We start from the raw sequence: 17,729 nt of genomic DNA on the forward strand, positions 1-17,729 counted from the left end.
GGAGGACCAGGCCTCCCGTGTGACTAGGACCCAACGGGTCCCACTTAGTCTAGTTCTTACTATTACTCAAATCTAGCGCCGTATTTATTCCTTGTGCCATCATCTGCAATTTTATCAAAGTAAATGTTTCTGATTATATGCATCTGATATTTGGAACATTGCTGAGCAGATTAAACAAAGGGATGGGTTTTATACTTTCTGCTGACTTCTGAAAGATTTTGACACTGGACTCAGCCTTTCTCTCAAAGGAAGCAGAAACCACCTGGAGGTGTTCTTGATAGCAAACCCCTGCACTATGCAAGGCTTTCTCTGTCACATGAATATGTAGCAGATTGGGTGATGGTTGCGCACTGAGATAAAAAACACCTCTTATCCACTGACAGTTAAAAAACAATTTTAATAACCAGTGACTAAGCCAGAACTGTTGAATGTTGAATGTGGGGCATGCTTGTGCTGGTACTTTCATGCTCACTCACAAATATACTCTTCAAAGTAAATCCAAGAAATTGTAGCTGAATTGGACTCCAGTCAAATACAAGAGATTAGTGTGTAAAATTAGAGCACATGGTATTGGAGGTAGGGTGTTGACATGGATAGAGAACTGGTTGGCAGCCAGGAAGCAAAGAGTAGGAATTATCAGGACCTTTTCAGAATGGCAGGCAATGACTAGTGGGGTGCCGCAAGGCTCGGTGCTGGGACTCCCAATTATTTACAATATATATTAATGATTTAGATGAGGGAATTAAATGTGACATCTCTAAATTTGCCGATGACACAAAAGCTGAGTGGCGGAAGATGCTATGAGGCTGCAGGGTGACTTGGATAGGTTGGGTGAGTGGGCAGATGCATGGCAGATGCAGTATAATGTGGATAAATGTGAGGTTATCCACTTTGGTGGCAAGAACAGGAAGGCTGATTATTATCTGAATGGTGTGAGGAAAAGGGGAGGTGCAACGCGACCTGTGTGTGCTTGTACATCAGTCACTGAAAGCATTCAGGTAAGTTCAAGTTCAAGTTACATTTATTCTCACATGCACCAATTGGTACAGTGAGATTTGAGTTACTATACAGCCAAACGAATAAAAAGAACACAATACATGAAAGGATTTAACATAAACGCTCCTACACAGTGGAATCAATGTTTCCCACTGTGAGGGAAGGCAATAAAGTTCAGTCATCTTCCTCTTTGTTCACTTGTAGTTGGGGCCTTTGAGCCCTCCGCAGTCGCCGCCATCTGGCCTGATTTTCAGGCCCTCTTGCCAGGATGATCGGAGCTCCAGCGCCGGAACGGAAAAACACACTCAGCAGCTTAGAGTTTCTGAATCGGCTTTCAAACTCCACAGGCTGAGCCGGGCGGAGATTCAACACTGGCGACCCCCAGCAAAAGATCACAGGACTCCGCGATGTTAAAGTCAGCGCGGCTGGAAGCTCCGCAAACAACAGTTCCACGGTGTTAAACAACACTCCGGAGCTTCAACATGGCGATCCCCGGTAAAGCATCGTCCCGCTCCCTGATGGAATTCAGTGCTGCTGAAGCTCCGGCCGGTCTCCAGTAGGAAAGGCTGTGCCAATCCAGTTGGTAGGCCGCAAGGGGGGGGGGGGAGCAAAGATGCGACTCAGAGAAAAGACGCATCCTTGAACAGGTGACTGGGAAACGGTTTCCCCTTACCACCCCCCCCCCCCACTTCCCCCACATAAAAAAGACTAAGAAACCTTTAAATTATACTTTGTGACATACTAAAAAATTTTAAAAGGGTGAAAAGGCTTTCAACTGCTGGCGAGGCTGCCACACTCGATGGCGCCACCCGATTACAGCAGGCAATGAAGAAAGCTAATGGCATGTTGCCCCTCATTGCGAGAGGATTTGAGTTTAGGAGTAAGGAGGTCCTTCTGCAGTTGTACAGGGCCATGGTGAGACCGCACCGGGAGTATCGTGTGCAATGTTGGTCTCCTAATTTGGAGGAAGGACATTTTTGCTATAGATGTTCACCAGGTTAATTCCCGGGATGGCGGGACTGACATATGATGAAAGAATGGGTCGACTGGGCTTGTATTCACCTGAATTTAGAAGGATGAGAGGGAATCTTATAGAAACATATACAATTCTTAAAGGATTGTACAGGCTAGATGCAGGAAAAATGTTCCCAATGTTGGGGAAGTCCAGAATCAGGGGTCACAATTTAAGAATAAGGAGTAGGCCATTTAGGACTGAGATGAGGAAAATCTTCTTCACTCATAGAGTTGTGAATCTGTGGAATTCTCTGCCACAGAAGGCAAGTGGAGGCCAATTCACAGGATGTTTTCAAGAGAGAATTAGATTTAGCTCTTCGGGCTAAAGGAATCAAGGGATATGGGGAAAAAGCAGGAACGGGGTACTGATTTTATATGATCAGCCATGATCATATTGATTGGCAGTGCTGGCTAGAAGGGCCGAATGGCCAACTCCTGCACCTATTTTTCTAAATGTGTGGTAATATCTGTCTTTTTGTACCTTGTTTATATAGTATTCAAAATGTAAATACAGAACAAAACTGCTCAAATTGCTGCTTTACAGTTAAATTTCATGAGTGCAGCATTGGGATACAAATGGTGTTTTAGTGGCTAACTATTGCGGGCAATCTCAGGACTTCCATTTGCACATGTAAATCCTGAAGTAGCTGACAGTGACAGTTTTGTTGATATTCCCCACAGAATCCAATCAGAAATATGCTTCCAGACAATAACAATGAGATAAGAATTAAGACCTGCGAAAAACATACGCGATATATTTCTGCACTGAACTTGTCTCGAATTTCTTTCAGTGATCGAGAGCTTTATCGGATGGGATTAAAGGGAGCCTTTTATACCCACGAAGATTATGGAGGTAAGTCATTAAATATTTGATTAAACTATAAAGATTACCTATAGTAATTTTTTTGTGCTTTTTCCCGACAGTGTTTTTATCTCTTTTTTATGTTTAGGATTTCTGGAATATTTTCTTCAGTGGCATTATGTTAAACAAAGTTGTCTGGCAGAAAAACAGAAATTGCTGGAAATACTCAGCAGATCTGTGGAAAGAGAAAGTTACTATTTTAGGTTTGAGAACCCTTTGTCAGAACTGGAAAGAGAGAAAACATGTTAACTTTCTGTAAAGGAGAAATGGTAGGGAGATGTGCAGAACAATAGCAATTTCTTTGTTAAAGACCAAACGGGTGAACCTGGCAGCTACAGGTATATTGTGTTGCTTTGTCTATGTTGTATTGCTTTCTTTTGTTCATTTTTAAAATTATCGAAGATCTCACTTGCACTACTTGTCGGGAAGTTTGTTAATGCTGTACTGTGTGTTTAGGTACTTTTGGGGTGGATGAAAATACTGGCTAAAAGGATACAAATTCCCTGAAATTGCTAAAGTCCAAGTTTAAAACAGCCATACATTTTGTGATACTGCAACAGCCATTTCTGACGCATCTGCTTTGACACTTTGGCTTTATGAGGACACCAACTTCTACTTCCTTACCACAAATATTGAACCAACACCCATTTAACTGACAACTCACAACTTTTAACTCTCTTAACTAAGGATGTGAGGTTGGTTCATTTTCTTAAAAATGACGTGTTTTCAGCTGTCAATGAAACCCACTGTGAAAAACAAGGGTTGTAGCACTTGGTTTTGCAGTATCTAACTGCACACAGCCTTCAGAAGATTATTATATCCCTATAAGCGAGTTCAGTATTCCGAAAAATGCATGGAATCATGTGATTTGTCACGATAAACAAAATTCTCACACTCACTTCTAGTTTGCTATTGTCTGTTACTATTGTAAAGCGACTTTGAGTCTTAGAAAAGCGCTATAAAAATTAAATGTATTATTATTATTATTATTATTATTATTAGTTAATCCTGCCCAACCTTATTCCCTACCATAAAGTCTAAAACGGCCCCTTGTTGGTCTTGCTATATATTGACTTTGTCTTTTATTTTAAAAAAGTTGTCAAATATCCTTCAAGAATGCTGGCCTATTCTTTAACCCTGTTCCAATCTCACTATTATTCCCTGGAACTATTGGTTCCAACCCTGAGGAGGTGCAATTAAGAAATGAGTACAAAGGACATTTGTATAACTGGGCATATTTGAAGGGGTTTCTTAAAGGAAATGCTTCAAACGTCTTTCTTATAAAATATTTGTTTTAATTGGTGTGAGCAGCTACGACACTCACAACACTTCTGAGATGCACTGGACCAGTGAAAAATGATTCTGCGATAATTTTTCAAGTCTTGTTTTACCCATCGAAAGGATGTGCTGATTGTGGAGGCCAGGTTTATGCCCCAGAATACTGGACTAAAGATTGTCCATATACTTGAGATTTTTTGTGTCCTGCCAATATTTATTTCCTCCAGACTGGTCTATCCTTCAACCTATTCTAGTGATTTTTTTCTCCAAATCCAAGCCCAGTGTGATTATTTTGGGTATTTTAGATCAATTGACATTAGTGTTGGTTTAGTATTGTCACATGTACTGCGATACAGTAAAAAACGTTGCTAAACGATACTATGCACAAGTATAATCAAGCCACGTGGAAGTACAACATGCATTGAAAAGAAAAAATGACAGTTTGCAGAAGATACCGTTGCAGTGTTATAGCATTATACTTGCAGAAAAAACTTGCTGATACAAAAAGTACAAGGCCTGCAATGAGGTAGGTTGGTATTTCGGGACTACTCTCTAGCTTGTGGGAAGACTGTTCAATAGGCTGATAACAATGTTGAAGAAGGCATTCCTGAATCTGGTGATATATCCTTTCAAGCTTGTGTGCCTTCAAATTGATGGGAGAGGGGGAAGATGGAATGATGCAGTGTAAATGGTCCTTGATTATGTTTTCTACTTCCCAAGGCAGTGTGAAGTGTCGATGGAGTTGATGGTGTGGGAGACTGGTTTGTGTGATGGACTGGGCTATATTCATAACTCTCTACAATTTCTTGCAGTCTTGGGCAGAGTTGTTGCCTAACCAGCTGTGATGCATCTCGATAGGATGCTTTCTTATGAGCGATACTGCCATTTCACTTTGTAGCCCGATATAATGTGAGCCTAATTATAATTAGTATGTATAAGATAGAAAGCTCTTCAGTCATTATTCCTTGTGCGAAATCTGTTAAGCACAGATATGTTAGAGCATTGATCAAAATTAGTTGTCCCTACGATTGAAAGTTAATAACATTTTCAGCACTCGGTTTTGAGTTTGGGGTGGGTTTATCGGTTGATATGTTAGTGAATGTGGAAAGATTGATTCTCTGATTCTCAATCATTAAAATTTGCCTTTGGCATTTGCATTACTAAAGATAAACATGGAATTCTTCGAACACTGAACAGAGAATTTTTTTTCCAATTTTTTCAATATTTTTCAATGGCACAGTGTTTGATCCATGGAATGATTAATAATGAATGCATTTGTTAATTGATATTTTTAGATATTGTTGAAAAAAGTGAAGAAGAATCAAATTTTGATGATGAATCCAGTGTTAATACTGCAGAGATGCAAGAGGAAAATGAATTGGATAGCGAGTCAGAGTTGATGGCAAATATGGGTCTACCTCTGCAGTTTGGCAGTTCATCAAATTATTGGCAACCAACGGTAAGGAAAATACCCTTATATATTTTATGTCTTTGTGAAAACATTTGCAAATAGTATTGGATGTTTACATTCTTGAAATATATTATTATTTTGCTTTTCCATCAAGACCACAAATAATTACATACTCTGTATGTCAAGTCAAGTCAAGTTTATTCGTCACATACACATACGAGATGTGCAGTGAAATGAAAAGTGGCAATGCTCGTGGACTTTGTGCAAAAAGACAAACAAACAAACAACCATACAAACTACAAACAGAATCACATATTCTTTTACATGTTAAATATTGTGGGTGGAAGGAAAAAGGTTCAGTAAAGTTAGTCCCTGATGAGATAGGAGTTTACAGTCCGAATGGCCTCTGGGAAGAAACTCCTTCTCAACCTCTCCGTTCTCACAGCAGGGCAACGGAGGCGTTTGCCTGACCGTAGCAGCTGGAACAGTCCGTTGCAGGGATGGAAGGGGTCTCCCATGATTTTATTGGCTCTGGAGTTGCACCTCCGGATGTATAGTTCCTGCAGGGGGGCGAGTGAAGTTCCCATAGTGCGTTCGGCCGAACGCACTACTCTCTGCAGAGCCTTCTTGTCCTGGGCAGAGCAATTCCCAAACCAGATGGTAATATTTCCGGACAAGATGCTTTCCACAGCCACAGAGTAGAAGCACTGGAGGATCCTCGGAGACACTGAATTTCCTCAATTGCCTGAGGTGGTAAAGGCGCTGCCTTGCCTTACTCACGAGTGCTGCGGCGTGTGATGTCCATGTCATATCCTCAGAGATGTGGACTCCCAGATATTTAAAACAGCTCACCCTATCCACAGTATCCCTATTTATCCTCAATGGTGTGTACGTCCTCGGAGGATAGAAACATAGAAATTAGGTGCAGGACTAGGCCATTCGGCCCTTCGAGCCTGCACCGCCATTCAATATGATCATGGCTGATCACCCAACTCAGTATCCCGTACCTGCCTTCTCTCCATACCCTCTGATCCCCTTAGCCACAAGGGCCACATCTAACTCCCTCTTAAATATAGCCAATGAACTGGCCTCGACTACCCTCTGTGGCAGGGAGTTCCAGAGATTCACCACTCTCTGTGTGAAAAAAGTTCTTCTCATCTCGGTTTTAAAGGATTTCCCCCTTATCCTTAAGCTGTGACCCCTTGTCCTGGACTTCCCCAACATCGGGAGCAATCTTCCTGCATCTAGCCTGTCCAACCCCTTAAGAATTTTGTAAGTTTCTATAAGATCCCCTCTCAATCTCCTAAATTCTAGAGAGTATAAACCAAGTCTATCCAGTCTTTCTTCATAAGACAGTCCTGACATCCCAGGAATCAGTCTGGTGAACCTTCTCTGCACTCCCTCTATGGCAATAATGTCCTTCCTCAGATTTGGAGACCAAAACTGTACGCAATACTCCAGGTGTGGTCTCACCAAGACCCTGTACAACTGCAGTAGAACCTCCCTGCTCCTATACTCAAATCCTTTTGCTATGAAAGCTAACATACCATTCGCTTTCTTCACTGCCTGCTGCATCTGCATGCCCACTTTCAATGACTGGTGTACCATGACACCCAGGTCTCGCTGCATCTCCCCTTTTCCTAGTCGGCCACCATTTAGATAATAGTCTGCTTTCCTGTTTTTGCCACCAAAATGGATAACCTCACATTTATCCACATTATACTGCATCTGCCAAACATTTGCCCACTCACCCAGCCTATCCAAGTCACCTTGCAGTCTCCTAGCATCCTCCTCACAGCTAACACTGCCCCCCAGCTTAGTGTCATCCGCAAACTTGGAGATATTGCCTTCAATGATGTGCCCTCCTAAAGTCCACGATCAGCTCCTTAGCTTTTTTGATGTTCAAGAGGAGGCTGTTGTCCTGACACCAGTGCTAGATCAGCCACGTCCTCCCGGAAGGCCTTCTCATCGTTCACAATACATAATACACTCAGATTGCCATATCTGAGTTACTGTGTGGAGATATGGGGTAATACCTACAAAACCAACCTACAGCCATTATGCACATTACAAAAAAGAGCAATAAGAATTATCAATAACGTTGGATATCTTGAACATACCAATTTATTATTCTTAAAGTCACATACACTGAAGTTCACTGATCTGGTTAAATGTAAGACTGCGCAAATCATGTACAAAGCAAGAAATAATTTACTTCCAAGAAATATACAAAAACTGTTTATTCAATCATGGCTGATCTATCTCTCCCTCCTAACCCCATTCTCCTGCCTTCTCCTCATAACCTCTGACACTATACTAATCAAGAATCTATCTATTTCTGCCTTAAATATATCTGCTGACTTTGCCTCCCCAGCCTCTGTGGCAAATAATTCCACAGATTCACCATCCTCTGACTTGATGTTCCTTATCTCCTTCCTAAGAGAACATCCTTTAATTCTGAGGCTGTGACCTCTAGGCCTAGACTCTCCCAATAATGGAAACATCCTCCCCACATGCACTCTATCCAAGACTTTCACTATTCTGTACGTTTCAATGAGGTCCCCCCCACCCCCCTCCCATTCTTCTAAACTCCAGTGAATATAGGCACAGTGCCATCAAACGCTCATCATATGTTAACCTACTGTTTCGTGGGATTATTCTTGTAAACCTCCTCTGGATCCTCTCCAGAGCCAGCACATTCTTCCTCAGGTACGGTGCCCAGAATTGCTCACAATATTCCAAATGCGGCCTGACCATGGCCCTATATAGCCTCAACATTACATCCCTGTTTTTGTATACAAGCCCTCAAAATAAATGCTAGCATTGCGTTCGCGTTCTTTACTACTGATTTGACTTGCAGATTAACTTTTTGGGAATCCTGCACGAGCACTCCCAAGTCCCTTTGCATCTCCGATTTCTGGATTCTCTTCCCATTTAGAAAACAAACTACGCCTTTATTCCTACTACTACCCAAAACGCATGTACACTTGTTGATCATGTTTGTCTTCAAACCTGTGTTTTAGAAGATTTTTGCAAAACTGATTTATTCTATCTTATGTAATTGTGAACATAATAATCAGAATTAGTTCCTCCACAGTGTTAGGGAGCTTTGACAGAACCTTATCTATCATTTCAAATTAGGGCATTAGAACAGCTGAATGACAAAAAATGCAAAAAATAAAATACTTAATGGTAGAAATTATAAAATAAATTTACGTTACAATAACTGCACAAAATACACAATATTAAAGTTTAAAATTAGGTTAGACTGCATTAATATTCATTTATATTTCAGTCAGATAAATTAACAAATTGTAACTTTTTCTTTTACAAGACCTGCAATGTTACAAAGAAAAGATTCAAAAAGAGAAGAACACTTCACAAAAACATTGAAGATATGCCTGAAATCTGTAAAGAACAACCAGACAATGTTTTGACTCTTCTTTCTGATGTGACTGATTCAGGACTGATTGCAGAGCAAACAGATTATGAAATAGAAAGCAATGACCTTAATCAATCATGTACAGGAGCAACAGTCTCTGAACTGGAGTCCAAAACAGACTGGGAAGTGTATTGGAATCAATATGGTGAGGATATACTTCGGAAAAATTGGTTGGGAAAACATCCTGCATGGACAGAAGGCATGCCTACACCATGGGACAATCCAAATATGAAAGATCAATGGCAAGAGTTTTATAATGAACAATATTGGTTGTATTATGAACAGTTTCATTATTGGATATCTCAAGGATGGTCTGTGAATCTTGCTGAAGACAGTGACCTTGAAAAGGATTCATCCTGCATAAATACACACGAATCAGAAGAATTTCCGAGTAATTCTGAAAATATTGCATGTGAAAATATCAGCAATGTACTGCCAACTGAGTCGATCATTGCATCAATTGAAAGAGATGCGCTTGAGTGTCATGAGGTTAGTTGTGAAGAGGTTGTCAGTATGATGAATGATATAAAGCTGAATTCAGGAAGCAAGGTTGAGCAATCTGCAGATGTGAAAAACAATATCTCCTCCTGTCCTGCTGATGCTGCAGGTTTTTGTGAGTGTGCTTCCGATGATAAAGAACCAGCTGCAGAAGGAGGCAACGGCAAAACATGTGCATCAAGTGGGCAAGACGCCACAGTTCAATCAGGTTGGTATTGATAACATTTCTGATTATTTTATACTCCAAGAATTGTGATTAGTTAATCATGTCGTCCTGAGGTGGTAAATTGAAGAAAAGTATAAATAAATTAAACATATCTAAACAAAACCTGTAGTTCAGGGGCAGCCATCTTCGACATACCTAAATCTCATAAATCACCATGCTTCACTGATTTGCAGTATTAAGGCATCTTGTGCTTATTACTTGTTTAAGAAGGAACTGTAGATGCTGGAAAAACAAAGGTAGACAAAAATGCTGGAGAAACTCAGCGGGTGAGGCAGCATCTATGGAGCAAAGGAAATAGGCGACGTTTCGGGTTGAGACCCTACTTCAGACTTTTGTGCTTATTACTTGTACTGTATATCTACTGTATATTCTGTCAGTTCTGTTGTGCAATTAGATCTTTTACTGAATGAAATGGTGATAGTCGGAATCATTTAATTACCTGGTTGAAGTGAGACCAGCCTAGTTTGTTTCTAAGAGATGGCAAAACCTACATGTCAATTTTGTGCTTCAGTGTTACATGAACTATCTGAAAATAGCATTTTACTAGCTATTCTTGACGATTTTTTGCCCAGCTGATGTGTCAGATTGGCTGCACTCCTCATTCTGCCCTGACTTGCTTGAAGCCTGTTGAGGTATATCGCACAGTTTGGCTTTAAAGGGACGTCATTTTAAATGAAAAGGAAAGAGAAATGAGTAATTTTCATGATTATCCTCTAACTGTGCTAGATTAGATGTAACGTTTGGTTTGCATCAACTTATTACACCAGTTTATCTATAATTTTTATCAGGATAGCATTTACTACACGGTTTAAATTTGCTACTGAAATAAACGTTGATTTTACAACTAATTTTCACAGAAAGATTGTTTCCAGTGATTAGAATCAAAAAGTTCCCAGAAGTTCAAATTGTATTTCAGATCTTGTTTCACTAGGTGTATTGCTGGTTTGAAGCTGTATATCTGAGAGAAAATGTCCTGCCTGTGAAGGTTTTTAAAAATTGTTCATCCTAATAATCTCTGGTTTATGCACCAGCAGACGATATGAATCCTTCCGGCAAAGCATTAATAAACAGTGTTGAAGCAGGAAAGAGACAAAGCAGTGATGATGAGGAAGATGAGTCATCAAAACCTAGACCAACAAGGCTGAAAAAAAGGTACATAAAACTGAGTTTCTATGAACATTATTATTCTTTATTTTTTATGATGCTGTGCTGTAATGTAGAGGTAATAAAACATGTAGGGAGGAAAGAACTGCAGATGCTGGTTTAAATTGAAGGTAGATCACAAAATACTGGAGTAACTATTGAGGTCCAAACGAAACGGCATTTCGTTTGGACCTCAACGGGGTCCAAATGACAAATAAATGTATTGTATTGTATTGTATTGTAACTCAGCGGGACAGGCAGCATCTCTGGAGAGAAGGAATGGGTGACGTTTTGGGTCAAGACCCTTCTTCAGACTGATTAAAAGCTGTATTTCTGAAGAAGGGTCTCGACCCGAAACGTCACCCATTCCTTCTCACCAGAGATGCTGCCTGTCCCACTGAGTTACTCCAGCATTTTGTGATCTGCCTTCGGTAATAAAACATGATAGTCCTTGTTCTGAACATTCAGAAATGTCAACAGTTTGCCTCACTACCTTTACATTCATTCGCCTGGGCTCTAGTTTCCACATTCCCTTTCCAGTTAGAAGGTTCAGCGGACAATTTTCTGATCATATTGTGTAACATCAAAAAAAGACATTGATGTATTAATAGAAATTGCATCCAGTAGTGCTGAAAATCAGTTAATCTGGCACCTATAAAGTCCCAATTACTGTACTGGGGATAAAAACTGAAATTGAATGATATGTAATTGGCCATGTTTAGCAAACAGAAACTAGAAAGATGGAAGGAGTTAATTACTGCATTGAACATGCACCAGGATAATGAGTAAATAATAGTTCATTATTTGTGTACAAGTTGTCTTCATTGCTATTGCTTGTGTGATCAAATGTAGAAATACTCTCAAATTTAAAAAAAATAATAATATTGTTTATGGTTCTAGCATTACAAGAAGTAATATCTCAACAGTTATTTTTGTGGTGTTGCAATTTTGTGGTATATTTGATTGATGAGAGAATTCTTAACGGCAGTCACAAGGACATAGATGAAAACTTATGTTCTTTGTGATTCACAGTTTAATTTTAGAACTTCATTTGGAAGGGTTGGTCAGTATTTAGCACTATTATGTATTGCAAACTCTGTTGACATTGCTTATAAAAAATTTCCGTCAATACATAGTTTTCAAAATGTTTTGAGCCCATTATGGCATTGCGTTAGTATTTTTAAATAATATCTGTTTTAAGTTTGACTTACTGAAAATGCTATTTCATAATTTAACGTATTGATAATTTCACTCCAAGTAGAAAACAGGAGATTTCTCTTGTGGAAAGGAACCATTTTTATAACTCAACATATATTGCACTTTAAAATCTTAAAAAAAAAATTAGAATGCTTGGAGAACACAACAGAGGAAATGTTTAAGAAAGAACTGCAGATGCTGGAAAAATCGAAGGTAGACAAAAATGCTGGAGAAACTCAGCGGGTGAGGTAGCAAACGTCGCCTGTTCCTTCTCCATAGATGCTGCCTCACCCGCTGAGTTTCTCCAGCATTTTTGTCTACATAAGGGGAAAAGTTCCTTTGTGGATAAATTAGCGGGCCTAATTCTCTGTTGGCTAATTTGTTTATTAATTTTAATGGTTTTGTTTTTTAGTCATGAACTTGATGCTGAAGAGTATCCAACTGTGGCAGTTGAAGATGCTTATTCAGCTCTTGGCTTCAAGCACCACACCAGCCAAAAGTAAGAACATGTCAACTGAAGAAATTATTGAAAAGTAAATAGAATTAGAAAATTAAAGATTGTGAGGTCACATTTTAGAAACTGCACAGACTAAAATTAAAAACATGGTATTAGAAGCACAGAAACTATTTCTTAGGGAACTTGTAAGCAAATAATTATAATTTAATGGTACTTTTGTTGAGGAGAAATGAGAGGTGATAGAGCAGAGAACAGCACAGCACAAGAACAGGGCATTCGGACCACAATGTCTGATTTCATTGTATGGTACAACATTCTGATATGGTTCAACAGGGTAGATGTGTTTCTAGTGCTTCTAATGGCTGGAGAGTCAACATCTAGGAGTCAGTTTCAAAATCTGTGATTGGCCATTTAGGACAGATAAGAGGAATTTTTTAATCTAGCTATTCTGTAGTCAATAGGGCAGCAGAGGGTGAAAATATTCAAGATAGTTCAGTAAATTGTTGGATGATACCGGAATCGAGGAGAAGCAGATGATGCATGAGTTGCTGACAGTCGTACTTATGTTTCTACTGTTCTGCAAAGAATTGATCATTTCAAATAACTTTATTTTTGTATAATTTTCACTTGCAGCATTTCAAAGTTTACTCATGGTCATGCACTCTATCGCAAGGATGTGGAGCCACGATTTAGGAATCCTGATATACGTAGACAAGCATTTACCAATAAGAAACATATATTCTTTGGTGAAGATGGAGAAATTTTGAATTTTAAGAAGAGCAAAACCTTAGCAAAGGTAATAAAATGATGCATCATGGTACTGGGTAATGTAAAGGTACCATGGTATCTGGTAATGTAAAGATTACCATGGTATCTGGTAATGCAATTCATTGCACCCAAGATTAATGACATTTGTGAATCAGAACCAACATATGATCAAATGGAGGCTAAACATTAGACATTTTCTCCAAACAGTGACCATATGTGCTTATTGAATGTTTCAATAGACAATAAACATTAGACAATAGGTGCAGGAGTAGGCCATTCAGACCCTCGAGCTAGCACTGACATTTAATGTGATCATGACTGACCATCCACAATCAGTAACCCGTTCCTGCATTCTCACCATGTCCCCTGACTCCACTATGTTTAAGAGCTGTATCTACCTCTCTCTTGAAAGCATCCAGAGAATTGGCCTCCACTGCCGTCTGAGGCAGAGAATTCCACAGATTCACAACTCTGGGTGAAAACGTTTTTCCTCATCTCCGTTCTAAATGGTCTACCCCTTATTTTTAAACTGTGGCCCCTTGTTCTGGACTCCCCCAACATCGGGAACATGTTTCCTGCCTCTAGCGTGTCCAATCCCTTAATAATCTTATATGTTTCAATAAGAACTCTCTCATCCTTCTAAATTCCAGAGTATACAAGCCCAGCCGCTACATTCTATCTACATATGACAGTCCCGCCACCCCGGGAATTAACCTCGTGAAACTACGCTGCACTCCCTCAATAGCAAGAATGTCCTTCCTCAAGTTTGGAGAACAAAACTGCACACAATACTCCAGGTGTGGTCTCATTAGGGCCCTGTACTATTGCAGAAGAACCTCTTTGCTCCTATACTCAATTCCTCTTGTTATGAAGGCCAACATGCCATTAGCTTCCTTTACTGCCTGCTGTACCTGCATGCTTACTTTCAGTGACTGATGAACTAAGACCCCCAGATCTCGTTGTATTTCCCCTTTTCCCAACTTGACACCATTCAGATAATAATCGGCGTTCCTGATTTTGCCACAAAAGTGGATAACCTCACATTTATTCACATTAAACTGCATCTGCCCACTCACCCAACCTGTCCAAGTCACCCTGCATCCTCATAGCCTCCTCACAGTTCACACCGCCACGCAGCTTTGCATCATCTGCAAATTTGCTAATGTTACTTTTAATCCCTTCATCTAAATCATGAATGTATATTGTAAATAGCTGCAGTCCCAGCACCGAGCCTTGCGGTACCCCACTAGTCACTGCCTGCCATTCTGAAAGGGACCTGTTAATGCCTACTCTTTGTTTCCTGTCTGCCAACCAATTTTCTATCCATGTCAGTACCCTACCCCCAATACCATGTGCTCTAATTTTGCACACTAATCCCCTATGTGGGACCTTATCAAATGCTTTCTGAAAGTTCAGGTACTCTACATCCTTTCTTAAAAAGTGGGATAACATTAGCTACCCTCAAATCCACAGGAACTGATCCTGTATCTATACAACATTGGAAAATGATCACCAATGCATCCACGATTTCTAGAGCCACTTCCTTCAGTACCCTGGGATGCAGACCCCTGGAGATTTATCAGCCTTATGTCCCATCAGTCTACCCAACACCATTTCCTGCCCAATGTGAATTCCTCCGTCATCCTAGGTCCTCTGGCCACTAGTACATCTGTGAGTTTGCTTGTGTCTTCCTTAGTGAAGACAGATCCAAAGTACCTGTTCAACCCGTCTGCCATTTCCTTGTTCCCCATAATAAATTCACCTTTTTCAGTCTTCAAGGGTCCAATTTTGGTCTTAACTAATTTTTTCCTCTTCACATACCTAAATAAGCTAATACTATCCTCCTTTATAATCTTGGCTAGCTTACCTTCGTACCTCATCTTTTCTTCCCGTATTGCCTTTTAAGTTATCTTCTGTTGCTCTTTAAAAGTTTCCCAATCCTCTGGCTTCCCACTCATCTTTGTTATGTTATACTTCCCTTCCATTTTTATACTGCCCTTGACTTTCCTTGTCAGCCACGATCACCCCTTACTCCCCTTAGAATCTTCCTCTTTGGAATTAACTGATCCTGCACCTTCTGTATTATTTCCAGAAATACCTGCCATTGTTGTTCCACTGTCATCCCTGCTGGGGTATTTTTCCAGTCAACTTTGGCCAGTTCCTCCCTCATGCCTCCATAGTCCCCTTTGTTCAACTATAATACTGACACTTCTGATTTTCCCTTCTCTCAAATTGTAGATTAAAACTTATCATATTATGGTCACTACCTGATGGCTCCACTACCTCGTTCCCTTATCAAATCCGGTTCATTACACAACACTAAATCCAGAATTGCCTTCTGGTAGGCTTCAGTACAAGCTGCTCTAGGAATTAATCTCAGAGGCACTCCACAAACTCCCTTTCTTAAGTCCAGTACCATCCTAATTTTCCCAGTCTACCTGGATGTTGAAATCTCCGATAACAACGGTAGCATTACCTTTGCGACATGCCAATTTTAACTCTTGATTCAATTTGCACCCTATATCAAGGCTACTGTTTGGAAGCTTGTAGATAACTCCCATTGTGGCGTTCTTACCCTTACGATTCATCAGTTCTATCCATACTGACTCTACATCTCCTGATTCCATGTCATTCCTCCCAAGGGACTGAATTTCATTCCTCACCAACAGCTACCCCACCCCCTCTGCCCACCTGTCTGTCTTTTCGATAGGACGTATACCCTTGAATATTCAGTTCCCAGCCCTGGTTCTCTTGCAGTCATGTCTCTGTAATTCCCACAACATCATACTTGACAATTTCTAACTGAGCCTCAAGCTCATCCACTTTATTTCTTATACTTCGTACATTCATATATAATACTTTTAGTCCATTACTCCCCTCACCTTTCACGTCGATTCCTATTTAACTTGGCCATACTCTCCTATCGCTTCCAGAGCTTTCTACCCCGTTAATTCTGGTGTCTTTCTTAACTTTTCTTATACTCTCTTTCCCTTTAACTCCATCCTTATATCTCCAGTTTGTCTCCTTCCCCCCACTATGTGATTTAGTCAGTTAATATAGCTCGCTGTCATGAGCCAAAAACAAAACATAATGCATCGTACGCGTTTTTAACTGTGATAATGAAATAGAGATGTTCTATTTTTGTGCACATGGATTACATCCAAAGCAGCTCCAAATAAGTAATTTGCTTCCTATTCTTAGCATTCTGGCACTGAAAGTGGCCGTATAGTAGTTGATTACCACTGCTTGTCTTAATTTCAGGTGCAAAGATTTCTAAAACAAGTCGAGCCATCAAATGATACTGTTAACATGGAGATTTCATCTTGCGTGCCGCACAGTTCTGAGGAATGCAGTAGCATTGAGCAACCATGCAGTTCCATTGCAAATTGCTCCTCAGTGTATGAAAATAGCAACAATGAAAATGAGATTGAAGAAACCTCTGCTGATGGACAGTTCCAAGCTTGTATCCATAATCCCTCAAAATTCAGTATCTGCAATGAAGGCAACAAAGAACAGCTGATGGAAATATATAACGAGGCCCCTACTTCTGCTGAAAATTCAGAATTGTTTTCTGATAGACAGCTTGTTCCAATAGATATTCCAGACTTCCTTCTTCCTGACCCTGATGTAACAGAGAAGGATGTTGAACGTATGTTACAATCTGAAGAATTGAACCAATGCACACTTTTATTTTTGAGTCACAGAATCTAATCATATTTTTCAGCATTTTTTCCCCCATTTTGGAAAATAAGGCATAGGCTGCACAATAGCAATACCACTGGTGACCCTCACTAACATGTATAATCATTAATTGACTGCTTTAGCTTTTATTTAAATGCATACGTGAATTATGCAATACATAATGCTAAGTATTCTGAATAGCACTGCACTAAAGAGATTTAAGTGTGTTTTAAAAATAATCTTTGACAATTAAAAATGTTCATATGTTATGTTTTTCTTGAAGATCTTGCTTACCATTTACAAGTCAGTGGGCACAGAAAAAGAGAGTATTGCATATATATTCCAAATTTCATGTTCCTTTCTAGTCAATTAACTACTTTTGAAGTATGGTCATTTGTAGAAAATACTGCAGGTCCCTCAAATGGTTATGGCATTTAGTTGTCATAATATTGATTTAGGAATAAATATAGGCTGGAAAACTGGGGATAACTTTACCTATTCAAAATGGATCCATTTGGGAAAGCAGATTGGGCTTCTGATTAATATTGCTTCCAAAAAAACTGCACTCCCATCACTAGCATTCAGTCAGAAGTGCACTAGACTGTTGGTTTACATTTTATATGCTGAGGTACCTGAAGTGGGTTTGGAACTCGCAACCTGTTGTAGTGACGATATTGCTGTCAGGAGACTCAGAGCTGACGGCAATAACATACTATGGAGCTTCTACAAAGCTATTAATGGCATTCTTCTGTAATT

The 17,729-nt window shown here is 39.8% G+C and overlaps 1 protein-coding gene across 2 annotated transcripts in view; it reads left to right on the forward strand.

The window, feature by feature from the left end:
• Window positions 1-17,729, forward strand: part of tgs1 (trimethylguanosine synthase 1) — a 65,218-nt gene that overhangs the window by 9,572 nt on the left and 37,917 nt on the right. The window contains exons 2-8 of one of the 2 annotated variants that reach the window (XM_033019740.1): window positions 2,802-2,863; window positions 5,446-5,609; window positions 8,896-9,709; window positions 10,759-10,879; window positions 12,480-12,566; window positions 13,158-13,320; window positions 16,554-16,941. In XM_033019740.1, coding sequence (XP_032875631.1) covers window positions 2,802-2,863; window positions 5,446-5,609; window positions 8,896-9,709; window positions 10,759-10,879; window positions 12,480-12,566; window positions 13,158-13,320; window positions 16,554-16,941 — 1,799 coding nt within the window. The remainder of the gene's footprint in view (window positions 1-2,801; window positions 2,864-5,445; window positions 5,610-8,895; window positions 9,710-10,758; window positions 10,880-12,479; window positions 12,567-13,157; window positions 13,321-16,553; window positions 16,942-17,729) is intronic. The other variant, XM_033019739.1, reaches the window with a different exon arrangement.

Source organism: Amblyraja radiata, chromosome 4 (assembly GCF_010909765.2).
Source record: "Amblyraja radiata isolate CabotCenter1 chromosome 4, sAmbRad1.1.pri, whole genome shotgun sequence".
Taxonomy (NCBI): Eukaryota; Metazoa; Chordata; class Chondrichthyes; order Rajiformes; family Rajidae; genus Amblyraja; species Amblyraja radiata.